This window comes from Epithele typhae (genome assembly GCF_022376455.1).
Source record: "Epithele typhae strain CBS 203.58 chromosome Unknown BXZ73scaffold_2, whole genome shotgun sequence".
In the NCBI taxonomy this organism is placed as follows: Eukaryota; Fungi; Basidiomycota; class Agaricomycetes; order Polyporales; family Epitheliaceae; genus Epithele; species Epithele typhae.
Genome location: NW_025954193.1, coordinates 313,020 through 337,811, shown reverse-complemented (window position 1 = coordinate 337,811; position 24,792 = coordinate 313,020). Strand labels below are relative to the sequence as shown.

Sequence of the window (24,792 nt, the reverse complement as noted above, 5' to 3'; positions counted from 1 at the left end):
CCACGTGGGTGCGCGGACACACTTACCGACGCACTAAACCCGGACGAGCGACTTGGCGAGAAGGCTCTATGGAGTGAAGGCGAAGCTACGGGGACCGACGGCGCTCCTGCGTGCGCAGCCGGGGAGAGTGGGAGCGGGAGTCGCGCTTCCGAGTGCGGCCCAGGCCATGGCGTCCGCTGCGATCGTCGTCCCGAACGGCAGGCCTTTCTTGTCGTGGCGAGGGCTCCCTGCGGGTCCCTCTGGCATCCTTGCGTGATGCAGGTCCAGCGTCCGTGCCACCGCGTTTCAGCCCAAGGTTGTCCAGGGTCTGATGCTCGCCGGCCGGACCTTCCACGTGCTGCTGCGCGGCCTTGTCTTTGTTGCGCTTCCACATGAGCTTCTTGCAGCACCTCGTGCAGAGGACGACCTTGACGAGCGCGAACTTGCTCTCACCGCGCTCTTCGTACGCAAACGGGAGCTCGAGCGTCGTCAGCCCGGGGCGTACGTCATCCTCGTCCGGAGACTCCTTGTGCAGCGGACAACGGGTGTTGCCGCAAGACGTCTCTCCAGCGCCAGAGAGGACTTCTTCCTCTGTTCTCCATCTCAGAGCGAACTGCGCCATGGGCTTCAGTGTTCTGTATAGATCGGCGAGGCGAGGCGAGACGTACGTTGCCAGACTTGTAGTGCTTGAGGTCGCAGACGGCGTACTCCCGATAGAGCGACGAGTAGTATTTCTTGGCCATCCTGTCGTCCCACGACATCTTCCTTTCGTCCCCTTCGCCATCGTCTCTGAGGAACCTACAGAAATTTAATGAGTGTATGTCACGCATACGCGAGTGTGTGGGAATGTGTTGCATACTGATGGGAGTTCTTGAGGATCTCGAACTCCGTTGTGGCGGCCTGGACTTGCTTCGAAGAGCCGGCACTTTTCGACACATACGGAGTGTAAGACGTCAACTGTTCCATGACAATATGGTGTCCTGTGACAGTCCGGCAGTTCGAATTTCGTCGACCCGATGGCACAGATGGGAGTTCTTCTGCAACGCATGTGAGGCGTCTATTTGTCAGCGAGGGTTGGTATTCGGAGCGCAGCACATACTCCCACGGCGTTCTTGTTCTTCGAATCACAAGCGAGGACCACGACTCGGTCTCTTCATGGATGCACCACAACACAACGGTTGTGAGACCGAGCTTTCTTGGCAGATTCTCCATTCGCAGTCCGACAGGCGGTCGGCACAATCGCGAACGTCCATACCTCTCGGCCTCAGCAAGTCTCAGATCTCATGGGGGACTGCACGCAATCCTGCAGCCGTGCGGGCCCGACGGCGGCGTGGACGACGGAGAGGGTATATGATACACAAGGGCGCGCGCGCGCGCGCATTACTACCGGGCGGCGGATGGTATGCCCGCGTAGCGCAAGGACCGTATGATAAATACGGAGGCGAGGACGGCGAGCGTCCTCGGCCTCCTCCGGGGATAAAGAGTGTGGCTTGCTGTAAGAGCGGGTCGAGAGCACTGCGAGGGAGGAGAGGAGGGGGCGCGCAAGGCGCAGAGGGTACGATGTATGTATCTAACATGCAATGTAGGCTGTTGGGATAGTAAAGGAAAGGGGCTAGGATGGAGAGTGTACGGGAGAAGCAGTAGATGTGCGCAGATCGGGAGATAAACGAAGGGCGGAGAGAAAGAGCGAGCGGATGCAGGGCGTAGATACAGCACATGTGGGAGGGAACGGACTAAGACTCGTTGTATGCCGACAGTACCTAAAAGAGTCCTGGAGACGATCAACGAAGAAAAGACCCAGAGAGCAAATATCCAACATCCTTAATCACAGCAGGAACGCCATCTCGCTCAGCCGCCTGCTCTCCTCGTCTTCGATCGCGTGCGTGCCGGCGAGGATCGACCCGCGGCTGTGTATCGTAGGCTGGATACCCGCGCGGAGGCCCACGCCCGGCGTTCGCGCTGCTGCAGACGCGGTGAGGAACGTCGGCGACGGCGGTGGTTGCGTGCGCGCGCCGGCAGCAGCGGGGTCGAGCTTCGGCTTCGGTCGCGAGTTCTTCGAGTGCGTGAACGCACGGCGGAGGTTCATCATCGACGACGCCGTTCTCGTGTCACGGGGCAACTGCAGGTGAGAGAACAAACGTCAGCGCCAGAATCCCACCCAAGCCAAATCGACACTCACGTCGAGCGAGCTCTTCTTCCCGAACAAGCTGAACGACTTCCGCCCCTCCTCCTTCGCTGCGGCGGCCTCTGCCGTGTCTTGCCGCGGCGGGCGCGGCCGCACCGTCACGCGCCCCGAGCCAAACTCGCCCTCCGCGCCGCCCTCCTCCGACTCAGACGGCTCCGTCTCGCTGTACTCCTCTGGGATCGGACCAGGCCCGGGGGGCTTCATGGCCGGGATCCCAGGGCCGAGGGGCTCGCGTCGCGCGCGCGCGCCAGCGTCGTGTCCGTGGTCGGACGAGCGCGGGAGCGACGGCTCACGCGCGCCCGCCGCGTGGCACGATTGCGTCGTCGGGGTCTGCAGCGCGGAGTCCCCGCCCGTCGAGTCCACCGTGCGCGTGGGGGACAGCGCGGGGAGCGTCCCCGAGCGCGCGCGGCTCGACGTGCTCTCCTCGCTCGTGCTTTCCGCCAGGCGCGGGGGGCCGGCGAAGCGCGGGGACGGGGGCACCGCGAGCATGGGCGAGGACGGCGCGGTGCGGCGCCCGCGTACGGACAGCGGGGAAGACGGCGGGCGCGCAGTGTCATCGGCGGCGGGGTCCGCGGCGGGACGCGCGCGTGGGGAGGGCGGCGGCGGTTTGTCGCGCGAGGAGCGGTGGGGGGTGACGATGATCGGCGGCGGCTTCTCCTTCCGGGCGCGCAGCGTCCCTGCGGGTGACGGCGTCTGTCGCTGCGCGTCCGCGTCATCCGTAGGCGGGGCGAGGTGCGCTTCGGACGGCGGGGGTGTGGGCAGCGTCGACGCCGTGCTCAGCCAGCGGTCGACGCGGTCCGCGTCCTTTGACTCCTTGGTGTCCTTCGGGGGTACGGGGGGCGAGGCGGGTGGGGGCGGGAAGGGCGAGTTCGGCGCGGTGTGGAAGTCCTCGGAGCCACACCCGCTCTCGGTCGACTCGTCGCCGATCTCGCCAGCGCGCGCCGTTAGGCTCGTGGCCGCGACGAACGTCGCGCGCACGGGACTGCGGTCGCCGATGCGCCCGTCCTCACTCGCGCGCACGACCGCGTCGCCCGTGCTCGCGGGCCCGCGGAACGTCTGCTTCGCAAGCCACGCCTCGCGGATCTGGCGGGCCTCGCTCGCCCCGCCGTCCTCGAGCTCCGCCGAGGAGCGCGGGACGACGACGGCGACGCGCCGGTCGAGCTCCTTCTCCTGCTCGCTGAGCGACTTCATCAGCCCGTCCGGGGTCTTGAACGCGGCGGGCGCGACGGCGGGCTTGAGGCCCATGGCGCGCAGCGCGGCCTGGCGGTGCTCGGTTGACGTGAAGTCGTTGTTGATGGCGGCGACGGGGGCGGGACCCTTGGGCATCCGGAGCGTGGGCTTACGCGAACGCTCGGGGCTGACGCTGGGGTCTTTTCGGGCATTTGAAGGACGGATTTTGGAGGTGATCCGCCGGAAGAGGCCTCGGTTAGCTTCCGGCTCGGGTTTGGGGACGGGAGGGGGAGGGGGTAGCGTAGCACTGTCGGCGCGCGATGAGAGGCTGTCGCGGAGAACGGACGGGCAGGACGCACCTGTGTTTCGGAGGACGTCGCGCAGGCGTCTGCGGGGGCACTTTGGAGTTGGACGCGTGGGGCTGCGCGGAGGGTGCTTGAGGACGTGTCATCGGTCTGCTCACGACGTAGTTCAGCGTCGAGGCTCTTCTCCATCACCGTCGAAAGGCTCGCGGGACTGGCGAAAGTCAAAGAGGAGTGCTCACCGTGGTGCGGACACGCGTGGAGACGGCGGCTGGGCGAGGGTGTCAGCCATGTCGACTGGGCGGTGGCGGTGATCAAAGGTGGGCCGGCTGCGGGGACGCGGTCAGCGTGCTGTTCATATGTGTGGGTGAACGCGCGGAGAGGGAGGACGGAGGAGACAGGAGGATGACGCAGGGGGCGGAAATGAGGGCACGGAGGGCAACGGGGAGGGGGCTCGCGGGGTGCGAGGTGGACGAGGACGTGGGAGGAGGAAGAAAGAGAAAGAGAGCGATGATCTGACTCGCGGGGTCATCAGGCTAGCGGGGCTGGGAGAAGGGAGAAGCAGTAAGGCAACAACAAGGACCCCGGGAGGGAGATCTCAGTTACGCGCAGGCGCGCGCCGGAGCGATGCGCGCGGCGTGAGCCCGGACGCGGGGATTCGGGGAAACGCCCGCGGGCGATGTGGGAATTGGACTGACCAAGGCGAGGCCGACTGGGGTTTGATCCCGTCGCCAAACGACTCCTCCGAGTCGGTGTCGAACGCGAGCCGGAGCTCAGGTGCGTCCGCGCGGAGCACCGAGCGGCGGACGCTCTGCCGCCGGCTGTTTGCTGCCTGCGCGGGGCTCTTCTTGTTCATCCCGACCGCGAAGAACCCGCGGCGGGGCTTCGTCGACTTGGACCGGGTCGACATGGGATGCGGGGGTGGGGGCGGGGTGGTCGCGTGCGGTGCACCGAGAAAGCGAGCCCGCCAGGGGAGCGATGGTGCCTTTTAGAGCGAGAGCAGCGACGGTCAGGTGGTGCGTGGGACGGAACCCGAAACGTAAAGATGCGGGTACGCGCGGTCGAGCGGAGGTGTCGAGAGGCGTCGGGTGCGCGGGTGCAGGGAAGGCGCGTGGCCGCGGAGAAAGCAGAGCAAAACGGCAGCGAGCAAGCAAACACAGAGCGAGGGATGGCTGAGACGCGATCGTCCCGCCTGGATTTGAGGCCGAGCGCGGGCGCCGACCACCTGCCCCGCCTCCTCGATCGACGCCCGAGCCCCGTGTGGGGTACCGCCAGCCCCGCGCCAGCCTCCCCCGCCGCCAAAGGCAGCCACCGACGTCGTCCCCCGCACCCTGCGCACACCTGCGCGTCCCCGCTGTCAAACCAATCGAGTGGCTGCCCGTTCGCGGCATGCATTCGCGCCCCCGCACATGAATAGCGCAGGGAATTTCCTTTGCCGCGCTTCCCATCAGGTCAGAGGTCATCCGTGGACGTCTGGACATGGATCGGTCCCGGAACTGCTGCAATTCCGTGCGCGCGAGCCGCACACCATCGCTCTCAAAGCCGCGAGAGGTGCGCTCATTCCAACCAAGTTGCATGCATGTCAACCACGATCGTTGCCTATTAGACCCAGACGCACAGTCTATGCTGATGGTCACCAGAGTAAAGCAAGTAGCTCATGATCAAACTTACATCTTCCGATTTCTGAACAGCCGTTGCGCAGCATCAGCGTTGGCATCACGCATAGCTCGCCCAACACTCATAAAACAAACATACACTTTAGTCTCGGAGGCCAGCTGTACCTGCCTCTCTGCATCCGTCTCCGCCGTCCGGGTGTGGGACCTGGGTATTGCATCTCCACCTTTGGAACGCTCTTCGTGGGCGGTGCCGGTACGTTCCTGGCTCCTAAGCCTAACGCCGACCCGTACCTGACCTCCTGCTCCACCTCAATTCTCTAGAAGCCTAGCCCGCTCGGCGGTGGAACAGCGGTCGTCGTCTAGGAAGACCCAGCCCCGCCGCTCCAACGACCGTGTTTGCCGTTAGAGAGAGAGAGAGAGAGAGAGTACACAGCTCGCGGGCGTTCTCGCGGGCGGCGTGGTTAAGTTCTTACGGGCAGTCTCGACCGATGCGGCAATCCTCTTTCCGTCTTCCAGCATAAGGATCAGTATCACGTGCCCATAGCCGAGACCTCGTACAAGACCCCGAGCGCACCTCCGTCCGAAATGGTTTGTTGTGCACGCGTGCGCTGCGGGCGTTCTACTGCACACGTGGATGCCATCTTGACGTCCCGCGGGTGGGCCGGAGCCGGTGATTGCAACCCGTTCATCCTGCCAAACCCCGACTTCCATCCCTGCCACCCGCCAGCACCATTACCCAGGCCTATGCCAGACTGCGGAGGAACCGCGGAGCGCACGAAGTTTTGCTCACCAGTGGAGGTTGATAGCATTCAACAAGGTTTTTTTTCTCCGCCTACGCCGCACGCACTAACTGCGCTCCTCTGCATCAGGTGCAAGTGCCACGCCAACGCCAAGGCCTTCGACCTGACATCCTGGCAATAGTGCAGTCGACGCCTCCCTCATAGTACTTGTATTGCATACCCCCCACACACTGCATACCGTACCATTCCGAATTATTCGAACGTCATGTGTCACAAACCCTCCAAAAGTTCGAAATTTCCGGGGTCAGCCATGCATCACAATTGAAGCCCGTAGTTAGAGACGGTTGTGTTGGCGCTTAGCGACATGCACACTTGTTTCGTGTGTCCACAGCACTAGTTTCGGCCTTAGGCATGTTCTATGCTAATTCGTGACACAGCTAAGTGCTCTGTGTCTCAGCTAACGGTACGCACAGCTCGTTTGAAACCTTCTGGCAGTTCGAATATTCCAGGGCGGTCGCACCGGGCCGGCCCCCAGGTTGAATTCACCTGGCGTATTTGGGCTGTCACGCATTTGCAAGGCCTGCTTCGAATAGATCGAAATGGTACAGTACTTCGAGCTTCTTCTCGAGTTGGTACAGGGTGCATAACGCATAACCCCCACATACTGCATAGTGCATAACTGGGTCCATAACGCATACTTGTGCCTTCGCACCCGAGTTGTATGCCATGCATACCCCTAAATGCGGCATAATATCCCGTCTTTTTGGCGCAACACGAGATCCCAAGCGGAAAGAGTCGCCCGCCGCACCAATAGTCAAAACAATATAAGGTAGAACAAGTAGTACTCGCATGTACAGTACATGTACGCGCACACACACAACGCCCGACGTAGGCCCGCCCGACCAACACCAACACCCGCAACGACCGCCTACACCAGCCCCCTCCCTGCCATGTTCACAGTGTCGAGCACCGCCCGCACAAGCTCCGCCCACACCCTCGCCGCGACCCCGCCCCCCGCCCCGTCCGTCCCGCGCAACCGCCGCCGGACCGCATCCACCGCGCTCCCCGCACCCGCGGCCGTGCGCGCCTGCCTCCGGCGGAGGCGCACGAGGAACGACGCGACGGGGAGGACGACGAAGACAACGACGTAGAAGAGCACCTGCGCGCGCGACGTGCCCCGCGCGAGCGACCCGAGCGCCGCGCGCACGAGCGCGAGCGTCGACGGCGGACGCGCGCTCGCGGGCGACGCCGACGCCTCCCCCACGCTGCCTCGCGACGGCGTGCGCGGGACGAGCGCGGCGGACATCCCCGACCCCGACGCGGGCGTGGACGAGCGCGAGCGCGCGCCCGCGCGGGTGGAGGACGACGGGGAGCGCTGCGCGTAGGCGTGCCCGTTCGCGTGGGCGCTGCCGTTCGCGGCGCCGTTCGGGTGCGCGGTCCCGTTCGGTTTCGCGCGGCGCGGCGTACGCAAGGGGGTGATCGTGCGTGAGGTCGCGGTGCTCGCGATGCTCGCGGAAGATGCCGAGTGTGGGTCCGCGCGGGGCGTGGGTGACTGGGAGTGCGAGCCCGAGGGAGTCAGCGGCGTTAGCGCAGGGGGGCCGCGCTGCGATTGGAGCGGGATCGCGGTGTGGGTGGACGAAGAGGACTGCGAGGAATCGTCGGAGACTGCGGGTGAGGGAGTGCGGGAAGGGGTGGAGGAACCAGAGGATGAGGAGGCGAGTGAGGGGCTGGAAGGGAGGGCGGTCTGAACGTGCTCGGCGGAGGCGGCTTCGGTGCAGAGTTGGCGGAGAGACTGCTCGAGTTGCTGTGGTCGCGGGGACCGGTCAACCTCGACGGCAGATGGGTTCAGCAAGGAATACACGCACGTAACGGACTTGGTGAGGCAGCTCGCTTTCATATGCCAAGAAGTCTTCGGCATAGTCCCAGTCTTGCAGGCGCGGGAGGACGTGCAAACAGTAGAGCTCAAGAACTTTGGCATACCCCGTTGGATCTTCCATGTCCGGTTCCTGCCCATGCCTCGCCAGCCATTCCTCGATCATCCTCCGGCCTACTTCCGCGCTGTCGAGCTTGAGGCTGGCGAGGACAAGGGTTACTAGGATCTGCGCGGGCAAGAACGCGGAGGATGGTTTTTGTGGATGGTCGCTGGGTGTGAACAGTTGCAGCGACCGGGTATGAAGTGAGGTGATGAGCGGTTCGGGGGATAGAATGAGGTTGGCTCTGAGGGCAGAAGGTAGGCTGTCTTGAGTCGAGGGTGGGGACGCATAGAGCGTGGTCTCGAACGTCAGTCTGAGGATGTCCCATTTTCTCCTGTGCGACGCAAGGGAGTCGTTGATGCAGCTTCTACTTGCAGGTGGGTTGATGAGAGAGAGACCCGAGGACAGGAGCGAGTCCGTTAGAATGACATCGCGTTGTAGAAACGCACGAGCAGCGCGGGGATAAAGCGAGCGGAGGGTGGCAACGGTGGACGAAGACGGGGCGGAAGAGGGCTCTGGAGAGCCCTTGAGAGATATGGATGAGGCGGCCGTGGTAGTGGTAGTGACTGCGGTAGGCATGGATTGAACACCGCCCAGAGAGGAGATGAAGGTGTGAGTAGGGAAAGCAGCGCAGGACGACGAGGTGCGGGGACAGGCGGGGCGGCACCAGCATGCAGCCGGAGCCGCTGGATGCGGCGCCTATCCCGCCTGGCACCTGAATATTCAATGCGGCATTTCCCGCGCTCTTGGCTGTTTCACGACGACCACCGCAGACCTCGTCTCGCAGACTAGGCGATTTAAACCTGGTCACAGTGGTCGGTCAGTATGTTATCAGCATTAGTGAAGGTATCCTCCTGACCTCGCACACTGTCTTCCTTTTCAGGCACGCTCACTTGAGCCGCTGACTGCATGCAAGCGCACGGAAGTTGCCGTTGGCCGCCTGCGAGGAAGACATCAAGAAGACATATGACCCCGCCGTATCTGCTCACGACTGCCCAGAGCTCATGGCGGTTATATAAGCCTCCCCCAGGCATGTATCTGAGTCTATCTGCACCTCCCATCGAGCATACACAAACTTGGGCGCACACGGCTACAGGATGAAGCTAGCAATAACCGGATGCAACGGCGACGTTGGCAGGCCCGTTGTCCTCGCCGCACTCTCTCAAGGCCACACCGTCGTCGGCATCGACGCCACAGTCCCTCCGGAAACCCTTGCGGCCCTCCTTCGAACCCGCACCGCCGACTTCGCGTTTCACCAGGCCGACCTCGTGGATTACAATCTCGCCCTGAGCCTCCTGACTGGGTGCGACGCCGTCATCCATCTCGCCGCGATGCGGACCCCGGCGGACTACGCCGTGGTGGCGCACAACACGTGAGTGGCCGTCCGCCCGTCTAGACTCCGCGCTGACCATCTCTGCTATCGTAATTTGGCCACCGGGCGCGCACAGGAACGTCGTCCTGTCGTGGAACGTCCTGCGCGCTGCGGCCGAGGTCTGTCGATCGTGCTTCGCGGACCTCGTCCAGGGCCGTTAACTGGGATTGACCGGGCGCCGGTTCGCAGCTCGGCATCAACCGCGTCGCGCAAGCCTCGTCCGTGAACGTCATCCCGCTCGTCTGGACGGAGAGGAAAGACTTCGAGTATTTCCCGCTCGACGAGGACCATCCCTGCCGGCCCGACGAGCCGTATGGGCTTTCGAAGGTGTAAGTCGAAGCACGTCTAGTCCCTTCCACGTGAAGTCGTGCTGACGACGTCCTTCCCAGCATATGCGAGCTCCAGGCGGAGACGATAGTCCGCCGGTACCCTTCTATGCGCGTCGCGAGCCTCCGCCTCAGCTGGTCCCTGCCCTCCCGGGCGGACGCCATGCGTGACGACTCAGAGCGGCGCAAGAACGACCTGTGGGGTTACGTCCAGCAAGACTCAGGCGCCGAGGCCTTTCTCCTCGCCGTCACGGGCGAAGACTCGCGGTGGTCCGGCCACGAGGCGTTCTTCATCACCGCGCCCGACACCGCGAACGACCTGCCTTCGATGGAGCTGTGGGAGCGGCATTGGCGGGAGGTGCCCATCAAGCAGGGGAAGGACTTGAGTGGGAACAAGGGGTTCTTCGACTGCTCCAAGGCGGAGCGCATGCTGGGGTGGGTCCATCGGAACCCATAGGAGAGGTACCACAAAACCATGCATTTTCGAGAGCCGTCACGACGTTCCGTCCGGACATCCGGAAGGGATTGGCAGAACGAACGCGTCTCCTTTCTCCTGTCGATGTCCTTTCCCGAACATATCCACAACCGCCGTCGACCCCCCCGCCCCCGACCCCATCGCGGTCGTGTCCGTACCGGTGTCCGTGCCGACCGTGCTCCTCTGCTGCGCAGCGAAGCGCATCGTCGTCCCGTGCCGGTTCGTAGTGTAGTAGCTGTCGTCGTGACGCCGCTGGCCTACGCGGAGGATGACGATCGAGAAGATGATCCCGGTGAGCGGAACGGCCTGTCGTGAAGCACTCGCGCATCAGAGACCCCGCGCGCACGCGGTGCACGCACCGACCACGAAAGCTAGCACGACCGGGGACTAGCTTACCATCTCAGACATGAGCTCGAGGCTCTGCGAGCCGAACGCGAGCGTCATCACGTACGCGAACAGGTAGGCGGCGTTGATGAGCCCGCTCTCGAGGACGATGCGCACGACGGGCGTGAGCGCGGACTGCTGCCCCCCAAAGGGGCCCTCGAGCTCCGCCGTCTGCGAGCCGCTGAGCACGTTGTTCATCTCGCGGTCCACCCACCAGATGCGGAATGCCAAGAGCGCTGCAGGGGTGAGGCCGAGGCCGAGCAGTCAGCGTCGAGCAGGTGCAGGAGCGTCACGCGGCCCACAGGTAGCGAGAGCGTTCGCGATGAGGCTCAGCGAGAAGAAGGCTTTGAGCAGCCTCGCCTCTGCGAGCACGGTCTGGTCGGGGAGTGTGTTGTAGGCCCACATCGCGTACGCGCCGATGGCTGGAAGAAGGTTGGCCTCAGCATTGTTCTGCCTCCGTGTGGACGAAGGGATGCCGATCAGTACTACACCCACCTGCGCTCGAGAGGGAGAGAGTAACAGGTAAAATCACGACCCAGAGGCTCTTTCCCCACACGACCCAGCATCTGTAGTTCTGCGCTTCTGTCAGCTGCGTACTAGGGTTGATAGGGCCCACAAACATAACCCACCACGAAAGAGTCTCCAACGAGCAACACGGCGATCAGGATGGTGTGCTTGGTCCTGAAGAGGGGCGCGGTGACGTCCTCGAGGTATCCAAGCCGCGCCGGGCGCGGGTCGTGGTGGATGAACGCGACGAACACGTTCGCGGTGTCGACGGCGAAGCGTGCCGTCGCGAGCACGATGAGCAGCACGCCGGCTACTACCATCGGCCAGCTGAGCTGCGACTTGTAACGAGCGCGCCGGCGGACGAGGTCGTACCCGCACACACAGAACAAGCAGACAAAGACTCCTGTGAATGACTCATGAATATACGCTTGGAGTATGCGCGTAGGAATGAAACATGCCGTAGAGTCCACCTTCGGCGGCGAGCCCGGCAAGCTCTGCGCTGTCGATGAGAAGAGGCATGCTGAAGACTGGAGAATCCGGCGGTGGACTCTTGGGAACTGAAAGTGGACCGGAAGGGACGGTGCAGTATTAAATGGTCGTCGCCGGTAATGATGAACAATGAAGTCCGAAGCTCCTGCGGAGTGCGTTATGACATGGTGGACACCTGTCTTCATGTGTATTCATAGCATGAGAACGACGTACTGGTTGTGGAAACAGTGTGGCCTGGAGATGCACGCTGGCGCTTCGCTCGTTGCACGACAGTTGACAACCTGCCATCTGAATACATTTTGGGATGCGATGATGATGTTTCTTGGATGTTTCGTCAATAAGTCAATGAGACACATCACGAAGCGCCATTGCATTAGACTTGCGATTCTCGTCCTATCTTACACCCCCATGTGCCCATCCGCCGGTTCGAGCACGGCACCCTTGTTCCAGATCATATGCGGATCATACTTCGCCTTGACCGCTCTCAGGCGGGGCAGATGTTCGCCGAAGATGTCCTCCGTCTTTTCATCTCCCTGACAGAGGTTCACAGCCCAGCCCAAGTCGCGACCACTCAGCTCCGTGTTCTTCTCGCGAACCAGGCTGACGATGGAGGCCACAAACTCTCTGCAAGCCCCGACGGAGTCGTCGGTGGTGGACCTGACGTGATGAATATGTTTCAGCCTCTTTTCGGGCCCGGCATTTGTTTCCCAATGGACCCACCTTCCTTGTACCGCCACCCAGTAGTGCGGCACGCGCAGCTTGAACGCCGTGTCGGCGAAGGGGACTTGCGCGATGGCTGTCGGAGACGTGACGTTCCATATCACCGTCGACTGCCGCACCTCCTCGCTGCGCTCCGTGAACGCGACCCAGGCGTCCCACACGGCGAGGACGAGCTCAGGGTAGAAGTCGGAGAAGCACGCGCCCCGGATGACAAGGCGCCTGGGGGCCTGCGCGAGTGCGGCGTCGGCGGAGTGCGACAGCGCCAGCATGTCGGACGCGGTGGACAATTTGTCTACCACCGGCTTGACGACGGAGCGGAAGGGCTCCAGAGAGGCGCGGGCGAGCGACCCGTGTTCGTCGCGGAGGATGCATGGCATGATTAATACGGATGGCTGAGAGGGGCGGTGTGAGCGGCGGGTTTCTGCGGCACGAATATCGGGCTTCTACCTTGAAGTGGGGAGCCGGGCGGGAGAAGTTGAGCGTCAAGCGCTCAGACGGTTCACGAGCCGCCTTCCATTCCTACCGCGATGCGAATGAATCACCTGAAACGGACCCCGAGAGAAGAGACTGACGTACGTTGATGATGCTGATGACCTTCCCCAGCTCGGCTCCAGGATACGCCAGAATACCAGAAGAGATTGGACCCGCGGCAGGGTAAGTTTTGAACAGGAATTCAACAACGACCCCGAACTGTCCCCCGCCCCCTAGCAACAAAGGCTGATCAGGACATGTGCACGACGAAGGAGAAGGAGGGAATACCTCTGATGGCCCAGAAGAGATCCGCTTCCTCTCTCGCGCTGGCCTTCACAATGCGGCCGTCGGCGAGGACGACAGTTGCGCTGAGGAGATTATCAACCGCCAGACCACGTTCGCCGCTGAGAGGCCCGTAGCCGCCGCCGACAGTGAAGCCGCCGACGCCGATGAACCAAAAGGGCGATCCCACAACGTCAACGCCGGCCTGAGAGGTCACAGCGTAGACATCGCCCCAGATTGCGCCCCCTTGAACGGAGATGGTCTGTTTGTCGTCCGAGAGGGAAACTTTATTGAGCTTGGAGAGATCTATGACGATGCCACCGTCTGAGCTCGACCAAGTGGCGGTGTGTGCTCCGCCGCCCTTGACAGCGAGCTGGATAGGAGGTGTTTGCGAAGCGGCGTACGCGAGAACAGGAGGGATGTCGGTATATGCGGTCGGTTGGACGACATATCTGGCCGGGAGTTCTGCGAGCGGCGAGTTGCGCTTGAGTGCTGCGCTGAAGGCGTCGCCCGAGGCCACGCTGAGCACGGTGCCTTGGATGTCCAAGTTTTGCATGTCTGACACTGGGGGTGGGGGCCTCCTTCCGGGTGGGGAGACTGCAAGACGGTGAGAAGCACCTGGGGCGTGGCCAGTACGCGGGTACGTGGGCGCGTGACTGATCGGGGAGACTTCTGCAAAAAAAGCTCGAGCACCGTCCAACGGAAGACATCGAACAACAAACCTTATGCCATCCACGGGTGGCAACGGCGCGCCGACGGTGTCCGCGCTCATGCGCACATGGGTTCCCGTTTTCCTTTGCTCGCATCGTAGCCACGTCCCCTGACCGAGACCGACAGGAGGGTGTTGGATGCATATGACCGGTGTTCCCGCGCCACGAGGTGATCTCTCCATATGAAGCTGCCATTCCCCTCGCTCGTTCATCAACACCCAGCGTGCACCGCGCCCCCTATCGAAAATCCGGGAGTCACCTAACGAAACCTAGAGTGACCGCCGCAACCCATGCGCCTGCTTGATCAGGTCCGCTGCGCGCTCTGCGATTGCGTACACGGGAGCCTGAAGGTGAGAACCAAAGATATGAGGCTGTGGGTATGTCAGCACCGGCACCAGAACTGCCGTCTCAGACGAGAGCTTAACTACGCACAAAGACAGATGCGTCCACAATTCTCAGCCCCGCCGCGCCCTTGACACAAAGATCCGGTCCAACCACACCGCTGGCGTCATCTGCTGCGCCCATGCGCGCGGTCCCCACGGGGTGTCGGAAAGTCGTCGCCATCCGCTTGACGTATTCGCGTGCACCCTCTTCTGTCGTCGTGTTCGCAGTGTCGGGGAAAGGCGCGATGATGAAGTCCTTCCATGCCGGCGCACTCGTGAACCGGTGCGCGGCCATCACCGCCTCCGTGAGGATCGCGAGGTCTTCCGGAGCCTGGAGGAATGCGGGGTCGATGAGTGGAGCGTCGAATGCCGACGATGAGGCCAGGCTGACGCTCCCCTCTGCATTGACATCAGCTCCACATCCTTGGGAATATCACGCGTGGGACGCACTCGAGGTAGGCGCCACAAGCGCTGCGGCCATGCTCATGAATCCTCCTGCATCTGGCGTGGGCTGGGTGAACGAGAGGAACGAATTCTAACAAATCTGGCTCAGTGGGCGGTTCGGGTAGCCGGCAGAGTGTTCACATACCGAAACCGTGAGCTCGTAATGCGGGGACAACGGTCCGGAAGAGGGATCGCCGTACTGGCGCAGGACGGAAGAATTCTCAGGCAAGCGAAACCAGCCAATGTGGTTGCCTCCGGGATTATTTGCCAGTGGACCCCGTTTTGTCGCGTCGTACGCAGAGAGGGCCGCATCGCGAAGCGTTGCGTTTCTGTTGAACGGATCGAGCGTCACATTTGTGTTGATCTGCCATTGCAGTGGAACCCAGGGGTGGTCCTGGAGATTCTTTCCGACGTCGGGCAAATCAAGCACCAGGGGGATGCCGTGCGCAGCAAGCTCTTCGCGATCACCGATCCCAGACAGCTTGAGAATTTGCGGGGTGCCGACGGATCCTACAAGGGATGAGCGGTTGGTCATGGTGCAATTTTGGGCCGGGTCGTACCTGCTGATAGAACAAGTTCTTTCGTTGCAGTCACGATAACACGCTCTCCTGTCGAGACGTCAGTTCGAGAGGAAGGTCGAGGCCATCGGTTGTCTTACCTGACGGACTTTGTGCGAGCTCAACATCCCGGAAGGTGGGCTTCGAGTTGCTTCGAACCGACGAGATGAGACGGGTCACCCGAGTGCCAATAAGAACATCGAGATTCTTCCGGTCAAGTGTGTTGGCGTCCAAGAAAGCCGTGGCGGAGCTGGTACGGACGCCGTGTCCTATCGTGGATTGCAGCCAACCTGGACCTTGTCGTGAGCAAGATAACCAAAGGATTGGTATGGTATGGTTTTAGGACCCACCAAGGCCGAGTGGATTGCCCGAGTTCATGTCCAGATTGAAAGGGAACTCGGCAAGTTCACTCGTGGTCATGATCACACGACCATCCAATATCGTTGAGTTGCCGGGCAGGCTTGTCAACACCGGCCCGTGAAAGCCATGAAGGGTGGCGTTGACTTGTGAGCGCGTATCATGCCCGTCAACGGGTGGCGAAAGCGTCTCGCTCTGTTGTCGAAGTAAGACCATTTGACAAACTTAAATTCGGAACGAGCTCTGCTCACTTTTATCATATAGGGCAGCATGTGCTTCCATGACCAGCCCTCGTCCCCTGTAATGTTTGCAACACGGTCGTACTCGTCGGAAGATCCTCTCGTATACAGCATGAAATCTGGTGTCCAAATAGTAATGAGCGCACGACCTTCGATGTACGCAAGCCCACACCCACTGATCGAACTGCTTCCACCTAGAACATGTCCGCGAGGGTAGTCTAGTGACCGATTTTGAAGTGAGGGTTGAGCCACAGTAGAATAGTTCCAGTTGAAAGATGCATCAATCGACGAGACGAGGAAAGGAACCTGAATATCGTCCACATCAGGGCCGTCGACGTTGCTGTAAGGGCTTCAGGATACTGGTTGTCAGAAGGTGTGTAATGAAAACCTCACCTTCTCCCCGCTTCGACAAGTAGCACGCGAACATTTGGATCCTCAGTCAGCCGATGGGCAATCACAGAACCAGCAGTTCCACCTAACGCAGGTTGTGAGTTCAGAACCACACAATAATATGAGAGACTCACCGCCGATGATGACGAAGTCATATTTCCGGTTCGCGGCGTGATGATGGTTGGTGAGGATAGCACTTATGGCGAGTGTCGTGGACCATAGCAGCGGGATTGCTGCCAGGATAGAACTTGCTATGAACATGATGGGATCGTGATGGCATACGGCCTTCGCGGAGAGCGGTGTCGAGGAGCTTATATACAACCATGATATTAATATGGGTGACTATATGTCAGAAGAAATGAATGGACACACCTCGCTCCCCCATGGACTCTGGGAACCTTGCACAGGCTGTCGAAGAGAAGTTCGGTACGAGCGCTCTTGCGTATGGTGTTTCCGGTGTTGGGCAGTCCACCTCCGGTAGACAGCGTGGGATGAGCATCAAGGTTGACCGTCTAAAGTTCATTTCTTGAGAGCTCCGACGATGACCAAAACCGTGGATTTTAGTGGTTTCTGCAGCAAGCATACTATCACCCCTTTGATCTTGCTCCGTGCACTCTGAATGGTTTCGTGTGCGGTGGGGGTCCGAGGATATCGCACTCGTCACGTTGACCGATATCTTCATTCCAGGCGCACGAACTGGACACGGTATTGTTACTGGAAGCCGAGCACTCGTCCCTCCTATCCCACTTGCCGTTCGTGAGGCCGGGACTGGAGTGTGCTGAAATGATCAGACTGGTGTCAAGATGGGTGGAGGAATGTTTGGAGCTATTCCGAGAGATGAGATCGGCAGCGATTTCTATACAACAAACATTACTCACATATTCCTCATAATGATGTAGAACTTCTCGAAGCTGTTTGCGCGATATTTCTGCCCTGTACAAGATCTCGTCGTCGGAACATTTGCCATCAAAGTACTGGTGTATCCTGGTAGCCGCATCAGCCTCGGATACCTGACAAGATCTGAGATGGGCCACTTACCGCTCGAACCGCCTGACGATCTGCGCGTCTTTGCCCTCAGACATCCCCGCCAACCACCGTCGCTCCAACGGCGTCGCGCGCGCAGGATCGCTGATCATGGACGCGATGTTGTCGTTGCCCCCGTTGTTGTAGTACTCGTCCCACTTGACTTCGTCCGCGCTGCTCGACCCCACCTCCTCGTCGACCGCATCCTCCCGTCGCCGTCTCCGCCGCTTCTCCACATCGCGCTCGCGCTTTTCCTCATCCGCTCGGTCCCTAGCTTTTGTCCCCGCGCTGTCCCCAGGCTGCTGCCGCGCCTGTTTGCGCGCCGTCTTTGGCGAGAGCGACACCCAGTACTCGACCGGGCTGCTCTCCGTCACCGTCTCCAGCGCAAAGTTCGCCTTCTCGTCGTCGTCTCCTTCCCCGTCCATGTCCTCGACGATGTCGTCCCGCCCACCGCGGCTCCCGCGAGTGATGCTGCGCGCGCGCGACCGCGACCGCCGGCGCATGACCTGCTCCTCCCACTGCTTGCGGACGTGCTTCTTGAGCGGCTCGGTGGCGATGATGCGGATGCGGAGGTGGAGGCGGATGAGCAGGTCGCGCTTGAGCATCCAGAGCACGACGTCGGTGTAGAGCGGGATCAGGTCCTTCGCGCCGACGACGGTCGCGTAGAAGTGGTTCGCGGACTGCTTGTGCGTCGCGGTGGAGATCATCGCGAGCAGCTTGGGGAGGGGAGGGACGTCGGTGTGGGCGAAGGTGCGCTCGAACTCGGCGGACAGGACGGCGAGACTGGGAGAGACATTGAATGAGGAATGGGGGCAAGTGGTTTGAGTGGAGGAATACTCACGGGGACGGGAATGTCTGGGGGACAGAGAATACCGTTTTGAGGCTCCCGTGTACGACGTCCACGATCTTAGCTCGTCGATGGAGGACGAGCCATCGGACGGCTGGGTAGACTTGCGATTCAAGATGCCAGTCGAGCAGGCTCGCCATTTCGGCCAAGCTGAGCATCACTGAGGCGAAATCGAGAAATTTGAGGAGTTGCTCTGCCAGCTCTCGTTCCTCCGGATTGAGCTGAGCGGAGCGCAGTTGCATATATAGTTGGTAGCCATCCTCGTCGTCTAAGCGGAGAAGTGCCTTCCAAGGTGTTAGAGCCGGGAGTCTCCAAGCAAAGCTCATGGTAGGACCCCATGCGTTGGGTTCGCCGTCTGGGTCCTCGTAGTCGTATTCTGGGGTGATCTCTTCGTCGGCGTGGAGGAGGGAGTCCAGGTAAGGCGGTAGTTGAAGCTCCAGAGGTAGGTCGTTGAGGGAGATACGGGCAATGGTGTTGTCCTTGATAGATTCAAACAAAGTCTTCATCGCAGGGGCGATTGTAGAGCATTTGAAAGCCTCATACATGAAGTCCGCATATGACTCGCCTGAGGAGATGTTAGCGGGGTATGCATATATTCACAAACACACGCACCTCTGTTCGCGTAGTCTTCCTTCAATGCGCTCAGTCGTTCGGACTCCTCCTCCACATAGTGGTTGAGCACCTGTTCTTGGTACAACACCGCGGTCACGTTGAAAGCAATCTGTTCGTAGATCGTGTCGAAGTATCGCGCGATGTTCCCCGACGCGGACGACGACGGATCCGGGAGGTCGAGCACGACGACCAGGTGGAAGGTCTGCATCCCCGACGCCCTCGCCTCGCTCGCCCCAGCTTCATCGCGTCCGCTCCGTCCCTGCCCCGCCTCCCCGCGTTCCATCCTGTCCGGGGTCAAAAGCCTAGTCTCGCCCTCACCATCCAGCCCGTCCTGCGCCTCGCCCTTCTTCCCCCCGCGCCCCCGCGCGACCGACGCAGCCGCCGCGCCCCGCGTCTTCTCCGCGCGAAACCTCCACCGGCCGTCCTCGTCCGCACACACCGGGTGCCCGACGAACGCGAGGTCGTCCACCACGAGCTCGAACTTCTGGTGGCACATCCCGCTCTGCGGGCACAGAACCTGCGCGAGGAACTCCGCCGGGTACCCCAGCAGCGCGTCGTACTCGTCCAGGTTCCCGCTCCCCCCTCTGCCCGCCCCGCCGCCCTCTCCGCCGCCTCCCGATGGACCACCGTCCGCGCCGCTGTGTTCCCCTGCGCCGCCCGCGCCGTGAGGCTCCTCCAGCGACGGGAGGCGCGGCGACAGCCCGTCGCCGCTCCTCGACGGGGACGCGCGCCGCGAGGTCGGGTGGCTCCTTGGGGGCGCATGGCTGAACGAGACCGACCTCGGCTTGCGCGCGCTCGGTCGCTGCCAGTAGTACTCGGACGTGTCGCCTTTGGTCGCCTCCTTCACCGCGACCTCCATGGCCGCGGCGCTGTCGGGGTCTGCGCCGTTCGCGGCGCGCCAGGGATTGTCTGCCAAGGAGGCGAGGAAGTCTTGGGTGGGGAGTGGGCGCGCAAGGCGCGGGATCGTCTGCGGTGCGGGGGGCCAGTGGTAGACGAGATTGGAGCCTTTAGCGGAGGAGGTGACGAGGAGGATGCAAAGTATTGTTTCGCTCATGGCGCATCAATGGCCATCGAGGAGGGTGAGTGCGAGCCGAAGAATACGCGCGCACCGTGAGTCTGAGCTGCGTCTCGTCTCGCCACAATAGTGTATATTGGCGCCCACAGGGTCATCACGGTAGCAAACGTCGATACTAGTAGCAATTGTAATGTAATGGGCACAAAATCATGACGAGCTGAAGTTTTTCTTCACAATGATCAGGTCGGTAGCTCTCGTTCATCGGAATCCAACGAGAGCTTTCGATACATGGTTCAAAAGGATAGTACAAAAGATACAAGGCATGTCCCACATTGGGTATCATAATCTAGAGTCTATGTTCCACAGTCCGAAGCCCAAGTCCAAGACAAACACCCACTCGTCTAGTTTGCCGCGATTTCCACCACCGTGACCGCCCCATTCACCTGCCTCTCCGTCAACCCAACCACGGTGTCCGCGGGAGCAGGTGGGGAAATCCCTTCGTGCCACCGGTCAACCCAGTCCACCAAGGACTGCGCCATATTCCTGCCCTCCTCCGCGCGTTGGCCCGTCTCGCCGACAACCCGTTTGCGCGCCTTCGCGTCCTTGCCCAGCTGATACGCCCGCTCGATCGCCTCCGCCCACTCGCCGACCTCGTACTGTGTTCGCGAGAGCTCGACCCCGGCGCCCTCCTGGTCGAGGTACAGCCGCAGCCCATGCTCCTCGATGAACAGCGGGCGCGGGACTGCAAGCATATTCACGACACGTCAGCTCTGGCTTCTTCAAACCGGACGGCGACAGACGGGAATGCTTACCGAAAACGAACGGCGTGCAGGCGTCCACGCACTCCGACACGGTCCCGTACCCAAGCTTGCCGAGGAGCACGTCCGCGACCGCGGTCAGGTCCGGCATGTACACGTCCCGCGGGGCGACGAAGAAACCCTCCGGGAGCTCCTCCCCGCCCTCCGTGCCCCAGTCCTTCGGCACCCCGCACACGACTGCGATCCACGATTCGTCCGGGAGGATGCGCACATCTTCGTCGCCGAGCGGCTCCTCCGCTTGGAAGGAGCCGAGTTCCGTGGGGGTCGATGGGGACTCCAGCAAAGTACTGCGTGTGGGCGTGGGTGCGATCATCACGGCCTGGAATGAGGGTATGGAGGGAAACGACGAGAAAGTTGCGGAGCGCGGGGAAGCCTGGATCGCGGCTGGCGGTGCACCGGGAATACGGAGCGTCCGTGGGCGATCGTGTGCGTCGAGCGAGGCAGCGCGCGAGAGCGAGGCTCCAACACACGACTCGCGGGGAGGCGTGTGGACTGCATGGAGGGCGTGCTTGAGCGCGGCAGCGTCGAGGCCAGGTTCAGGCTCAGGGGGAGACGGAGGGGAGTGGGAGTTCCCGGCGTCGGTGGGGTCGGGTGAGATCCCAGTAGGTTGGGTGTGGACGATGACGGGGGTGGATGCTTTCGAAGACGTCCGGCTATGCGAGCGGCTGTTGGGCTTGTGGAAGACCTGTCCACCGAACGAGACGATAAGGATCTTGGTTCCGTTCGGATCGTGCAAGTGAGCCGGAATGCCGATGGAGTCTAGAAAACAGCTCCGGCCTTCTGGCGTGTACACGGCGGAATGGGGCGAGCGGACCAGAAGTGGAGCGGGAACAACTTGGCGAGAGAGGGGCTTCGGAGGAAAGTGTGGGGGAAAAGGAATCTGAGGGAGCAGTTTGTATGACGACGTTGGCTGAGTGAGATGACCGACGATGGCGCTCTTGAAAGTGCGCCTTTCCATGTCGACCCACTCGGGCGAAGGGAGGCTGGGATAGGCAGAGAAGGAAGGCAGAGGAATAGTACCCGGTAGTCGTAAGAGCAAGTCTGCGCAGCGGTATCCCGAGTGAATCTGGTCGACCAGAGGCACCATTGTGCTGAAGGGTATGGGGGTATCAGGTTCAAGCTCCTCCGCCGTCTTGAGTGTTGGGGGTGATAGGGTAGCGTTGACCACGGAGTTCTCCGGCTTAGCTGGGCCGTCTAGGAATGAAGTGGAGAGGTAGCTGTAGACCGAGTCGAAAGAGAAATTTGTGATGAGGACCGAGGGAACCCCCGCCTCATTAGCGGCAAGACTATATAGCACGGGTGAGTATAACGCTTCACCAATGGCGGCCCAGTGTTCAAAACGAGCGGTCACTTACCATCCTAGAAACGCAGCATCACTGAGAACGCAGTCCGCCCGGATGGCCTGGAGCCACTGTGATTCATCCCGGACCTTGTTATCCTTCTGTGTCAGGAACTGCTGTAGTACCTCGACGCTCTTCTGACGATCCACGCGATATCTGTGGAGATGGATGAGAGATGGACTTGGCGAGTAGGCAGCGAACGTACGCAAGAGGTTGCACGATAACGGGATCTATGTCGGCATTGCGATACAATGCTACATGCGCATATAGGTAAAACGGTTTGGGTCTGGGCTTTGTGAAGACATACCTCCGGCTGCAATACTGTCAGAGAACACATGTTTTGGTGCCGAGGATACGATGCAGATGGTGAGACGGCGTTGAAGACTGAGAAGATGGCGTGCAAAGGCAGAAACACGAGTGGCATGGCCGTAACCTAGGCCGCTGAATGTTCGGCGCGAGTCCTGAAGGGATACGGCAGATCCACGCACCATGTCCCGAGCAGTAATACACCAAAGTGAGGGTCCTCTCTCTCGCTGGTAGCGCGACAGTCATGGCGTGGAGCGGGGAATGACTGTGGGGGTCGCGCCGAGAGGGGCAATATATCCGGGTGGCGAACGTGTCCGAAAGGGCCGTGAGGGTGTGTGTGCAGACTAGTGCGACGCGCGCTGGGGTGATCTTCGGCGGCGGTCGACGTCACAACATGGACCACAGATAGATGATCACCTGGCTGCGGTTTGATCGTCGTAAAACGTTCGCGGTGAGCTTGTTCAAGGGTGACGTGAATTGGCAGGTGTATATATGCAGCTAGTTTGCTAGGAGGAGGCGTGGAGGTGTCTGGAAGGTGCAGCGGGCGAGCATGGCCGCGAGCCGGGACGGCCGACGAGAGCGGCGGGACGGCCTCGGTTGCGACGACTAGCCACAGTGCCGATCAGAATTTAGGTGACCATAGCTGAGGTTGTTGAAATGTAGTGGACGGATGTAAGAGAGGATATGGATAAGAAGAAGATGGGGCTCTACTAGTAATAGTAGTGTGGCAGTAGGTTCATCTACTAGATCAGGAGCTCGAGGACACCAGCGGCAGGTCAGGCCCGAGGCAACCTGGCGAGCAATCCAGAGAGTGTAAGCGCTAATACAGTGACGGTCAAAAGTAATGCACACCCTGGCTCTGGCGTCTAGTGCGCTTCATGGCGGGCTCGAATCTCGTCCGTTTGGGACGATTTCTGTATGTACGGGTAGATATTCTGAATGCGAACCTGTGGGTACTTGTTTGAGAAGATTCGGACTAGTATTGAGCGAGATAGGAGGCAAACTCTGTGAGCCACCCTGTCACAGCTGTCACAACTGTGGGCAGGGGGCGACAATGCATGTCTGTAGAAGCAGAACAGCAGAGAGTTGAGAGCTGCGATTTATTTGAGGCTTATTAGGAGTCTGAATGATGCTCTGTGTAGGAATTTCAGGCTGCAGAAACTTCTGGTTGGGTCATGTTTGATCAAACATGGTTTTGAGCTGCCTCAACTCAAATCCGACCATTTGTTCGCACAGGCTCGGTCTGACTGCTACTGCAACAGTATGGAATATTTTTAACATGCTCATAGACGTGATTGATGCAAAAAACCAGAGGAGAAAAGGTGCAGATGTGGTTGTAGAAGGTGCACTGTGGTATTGATCAATGTCACACACATCACAAATCGATGTCTAGAACAGGACAAAGGACCCTGTGAGGCACGAAACTGCTGTGAGAACTTCCCATAAAGAAAGGCTTTCAGATAAGGCACGTAAGGTTGGCCGCTATGGCTTCGTTGCATGGGTACATACTCAGGAAGTTGCCTGATGTGACATGTGCGGCTTCACCAAGTATCCCCCGTCCCAGGTTCGCCGTGTTTTTCGCAATTCGTGCATGGTGTTTGTATGTATCAACTTTATAAGTCTCTGAAATGTGCTCAAGCTAAAATTCCAGCATACAGACAGCCAGGAAGGCAAAACAATGGAGGCAGGGCAATCATTGAACATGATCATATCACATCAGGCAACTTCCTGAGTATGTACCCATGCAACGAAGCCATAGCGGCCAACCTTACGTGCCTTATCTGAAAGCCTTTCTTTATGGGAAGTTCTCACAGCAGTTTCGTGCCTCACAGGGTCCTTTGTCCTGTTCTAGACATCGATTTGTGATGTGTGTGACATTGATCAATACCACAGTGCACCTTCTACAACCACATCTGCACCTTTTCTCCTCTGGTTTTTTGCATCAATCACGTCTATGAGCATGTTAAAAATATTCCATACTGTTGCAGTAGCAGTCAGACCGAGCCTGTGCGAACAAATGGTCGGATTTGAGTTGAGGCAGCTCAAAACCATGTTTGATCAAACATGACCCAACCAGAAGTTTCTGCAGCCTGAAATTCCTACACAGAGCATCATTCAGACTCCTAATAAGCCTCAAATAAATCGCAGCTCTCAACTCTCTGCTGTTCTGCTTCTACAGACATGCATTGTCGCCCCCTGCCCACAGTTGTGACAGCTGTGACAGGGTGGCTCACAGAGTTTGCCTCCTATCTCGCTCAATACTAGTCCGAATCTTCTCAAACAAGTACCCACAGGTTCGCATTCAGAATATCTACCCGTACATACAGAAATCGTCCCAAACGGACGAGATTCGAGCCCGCCATGAAGCGCACTAGACGCCAGAGCCAGGGTGTGCATTACTTTTGACCGTCACTGTATGTATGGTGCTCGGGCGCAATCGTTGCCTAATAGGCGCCGTATTCCAGTTCGCGGCTGCACGCTTCCCATTTTGAAAGACAACGTCATGCACGTTGCAACCCCTCAAGGCCTCAAGGCCTCACCACGCGACGAACAGAGTTCATGCAACACGTCCGCCGTCCAGTTCCTGTCCGCCGTCGAGCGCCGTCGACTCTTCTCGACGTCGCGCGAGCAGATCCTAAAGTCTATCACTGAGATGCACTTGACCGCGTACGCGTATGGACTGGTGGGAGGCCAAGCCCGACGGCGATGGATGCTTGTACGACGTCACAATTTCCCAAGGATTTTTGGAGGAATGATGCT

General features: G+C 60.3%; 9 protein-coding genes across 9 annotated transcripts; 1 reads left to right on the top strand and 8 right to left on the bottom strand.

Annotated features, from left to right (window-relative positions):
* Positions 1-85: 85 nt before the first annotated feature.
* BXZ73DRAFT_96024 (folate-sensitive fragile site protein Fra10Ac1-domain-containing protein) lies at positions 86-945 on the bottom strand (the record flags this gene model as incomplete). The annotated part of the gene is made up of 3 exons (XM_048026962.1): positions 86-592; positions 648-777; positions 839-945. The coding sequence occupies 3 exons, from the start codon at positions 943-945 to the stop codon at positions 86-88; spliced, it is 744 nt and encodes a 247-aa protein (XP_047883025.1).
* An 859-nt stretch (positions 946-1,804) lies between these two features.
* BXZ73DRAFT_73257 (uncharacterized protein) lies at positions 1,805-4,546 on the bottom strand (the record flags this gene model as incomplete). Its single annotated transcript, XM_048021863.1, has 6 exons — positions 1,805-2,098; positions 2,159-3,641; positions 3,694-3,769; positions 3,798-3,850; positions 3,879-3,965; positions 4,335-4,546. The coding sequence occupies 6 exons, from the start codon at positions 4,544-4,546 to the stop codon at positions 1,805-1,807; spliced, it is 2,205 nt and encodes a 734-aa protein (XP_047883024.1).
* A 2,374-nt stretch (positions 4,547-6,920) lies between these two features.
* Positions 6,921-8,544, bottom strand: BXZ73DRAFT_86609 (uncharacterized protein; the record flags this gene model as incomplete). Its single annotated transcript, XM_048024265.1, has 3 exons — positions 6,921-7,079; positions 7,101-7,796; positions 7,858-8,544. 3 exons carry the CDS (start codon positions 8,542-8,544, stop codon positions 6,921-6,923), a joined length of 1,542 nt encoding a protein of 513 aa, XP_047883023.1.
* A 518-nt stretch (positions 8,545-9,062) lies between these two features.
* On the top strand, positions 9,063-10,120 carry BXZ73DRAFT_39037 (NAD(P)-binding protein; the record flags this gene model as incomplete). The annotated part of the gene is made up of 4 exons (XM_048018304.1): positions 9,063-9,337; positions 9,414-9,456; positions 9,527-9,666; positions 9,727-10,120. 4 exons carry the CDS (start codon positions 9,063-9,065, stop codon positions 10,118-10,120), a joined length of 852 nt encoding a protein of 283 aa, XP_047883022.1.
* A 36-nt stretch (positions 10,121-10,156) lies between these two features.
* Positions 10,157-11,548, bottom strand: BXZ73DRAFT_96020 (uncharacterized protein; the record flags this gene model as incomplete). The annotated part of the gene is made up of 6 exons (XM_048026961.1): positions 10,157-10,444; positions 10,535-10,758; positions 10,825-10,944; positions 11,018-11,096; positions 11,152-11,432; positions 11,500-11,548. The coding sequence occupies 6 exons, from the start codon at positions 11,546-11,548 to the stop codon at positions 10,157-10,159; spliced, it is 1,041 nt and encodes a 346-aa protein (XP_047883021.1).
* A 368-nt stretch (positions 11,549-11,916) lies between these two features.
* Positions 11,917-13,547, bottom strand: BXZ73DRAFT_96019 (FAD-binding domain-containing protein; the record flags this gene model as incomplete). Its single annotated transcript, XM_048026960.1, has 5 exons — positions 11,917-12,175; positions 12,239-12,630; positions 12,686-12,757; positions 12,815-12,942; positions 12,998-13,547. 5 exons carry the CDS (start codon positions 13,545-13,547, stop codon positions 11,917-11,919), a joined length of 1,401 nt encoding a protein of 466 aa, XP_047883020.1.
* Positions 13,548-13,970: 423 nt separating this feature from the next.
* Positions 13,971-16,332, bottom strand: BXZ73DRAFT_38419 (aryl-alcohol oxidase-like protein; the record flags this gene model as incomplete). Its single annotated transcript, XM_048018187.1, has 11 exons — positions 13,971-14,072; positions 14,134-14,483; positions 14,535-14,619; positions 14,674-15,038; positions 15,089-15,136; positions 15,187-15,375; positions 15,436-15,637; positions 15,694-15,800; positions 15,858-16,021; positions 16,075-16,156; positions 16,206-16,332. The coding sequence occupies 11 exons, from the start codon at positions 16,330-16,332 to the stop codon at positions 13,971-13,973; spliced, it is 1,821 nt and encodes a 606-aa protein (XP_047883019.1).
* A 537-nt stretch (positions 16,333-16,869) lies between these two features.
* Positions 16,870-19,607, bottom strand: BXZ73DRAFT_38609 (nitrogen permease regulator of amino acid transport activity 3-domain-containing protein; the record flags this gene model as incomplete). The annotated part of the gene is made up of 6 exons (XM_048018229.1): positions 16,870-16,896; positions 16,950-17,055; positions 17,110-17,877; positions 17,936-18,506; positions 18,554-19,191; positions 19,252-19,607. 6 exons carry the CDS (start codon positions 19,605-19,607, stop codon positions 16,870-16,872), a joined length of 2,466 nt encoding a protein of 821 aa, XP_047883018.1.
* Positions 19,608-19,807: 200 nt separating this feature from the next.
* On the bottom strand, positions 19,808-22,278 carry BXZ73DRAFT_86604 (uncharacterized protein; the record flags this gene model as incomplete). Its single annotated transcript, XM_048024264.1, has 7 exons — positions 19,808-19,846; positions 20,036-20,310; positions 20,381-21,672; positions 21,742-21,882; positions 21,932-21,980; positions 22,034-22,159; positions 22,215-22,278. The coding sequence occupies 7 exons, from the start codon at positions 22,276-22,278 to the stop codon at positions 19,808-19,810; spliced, it is 1,986 nt and encodes a 661-aa protein (XP_047883017.1).
* Between the last annotated feature and the right edge of the window lie 2,514 nt (positions 22,279-24,792).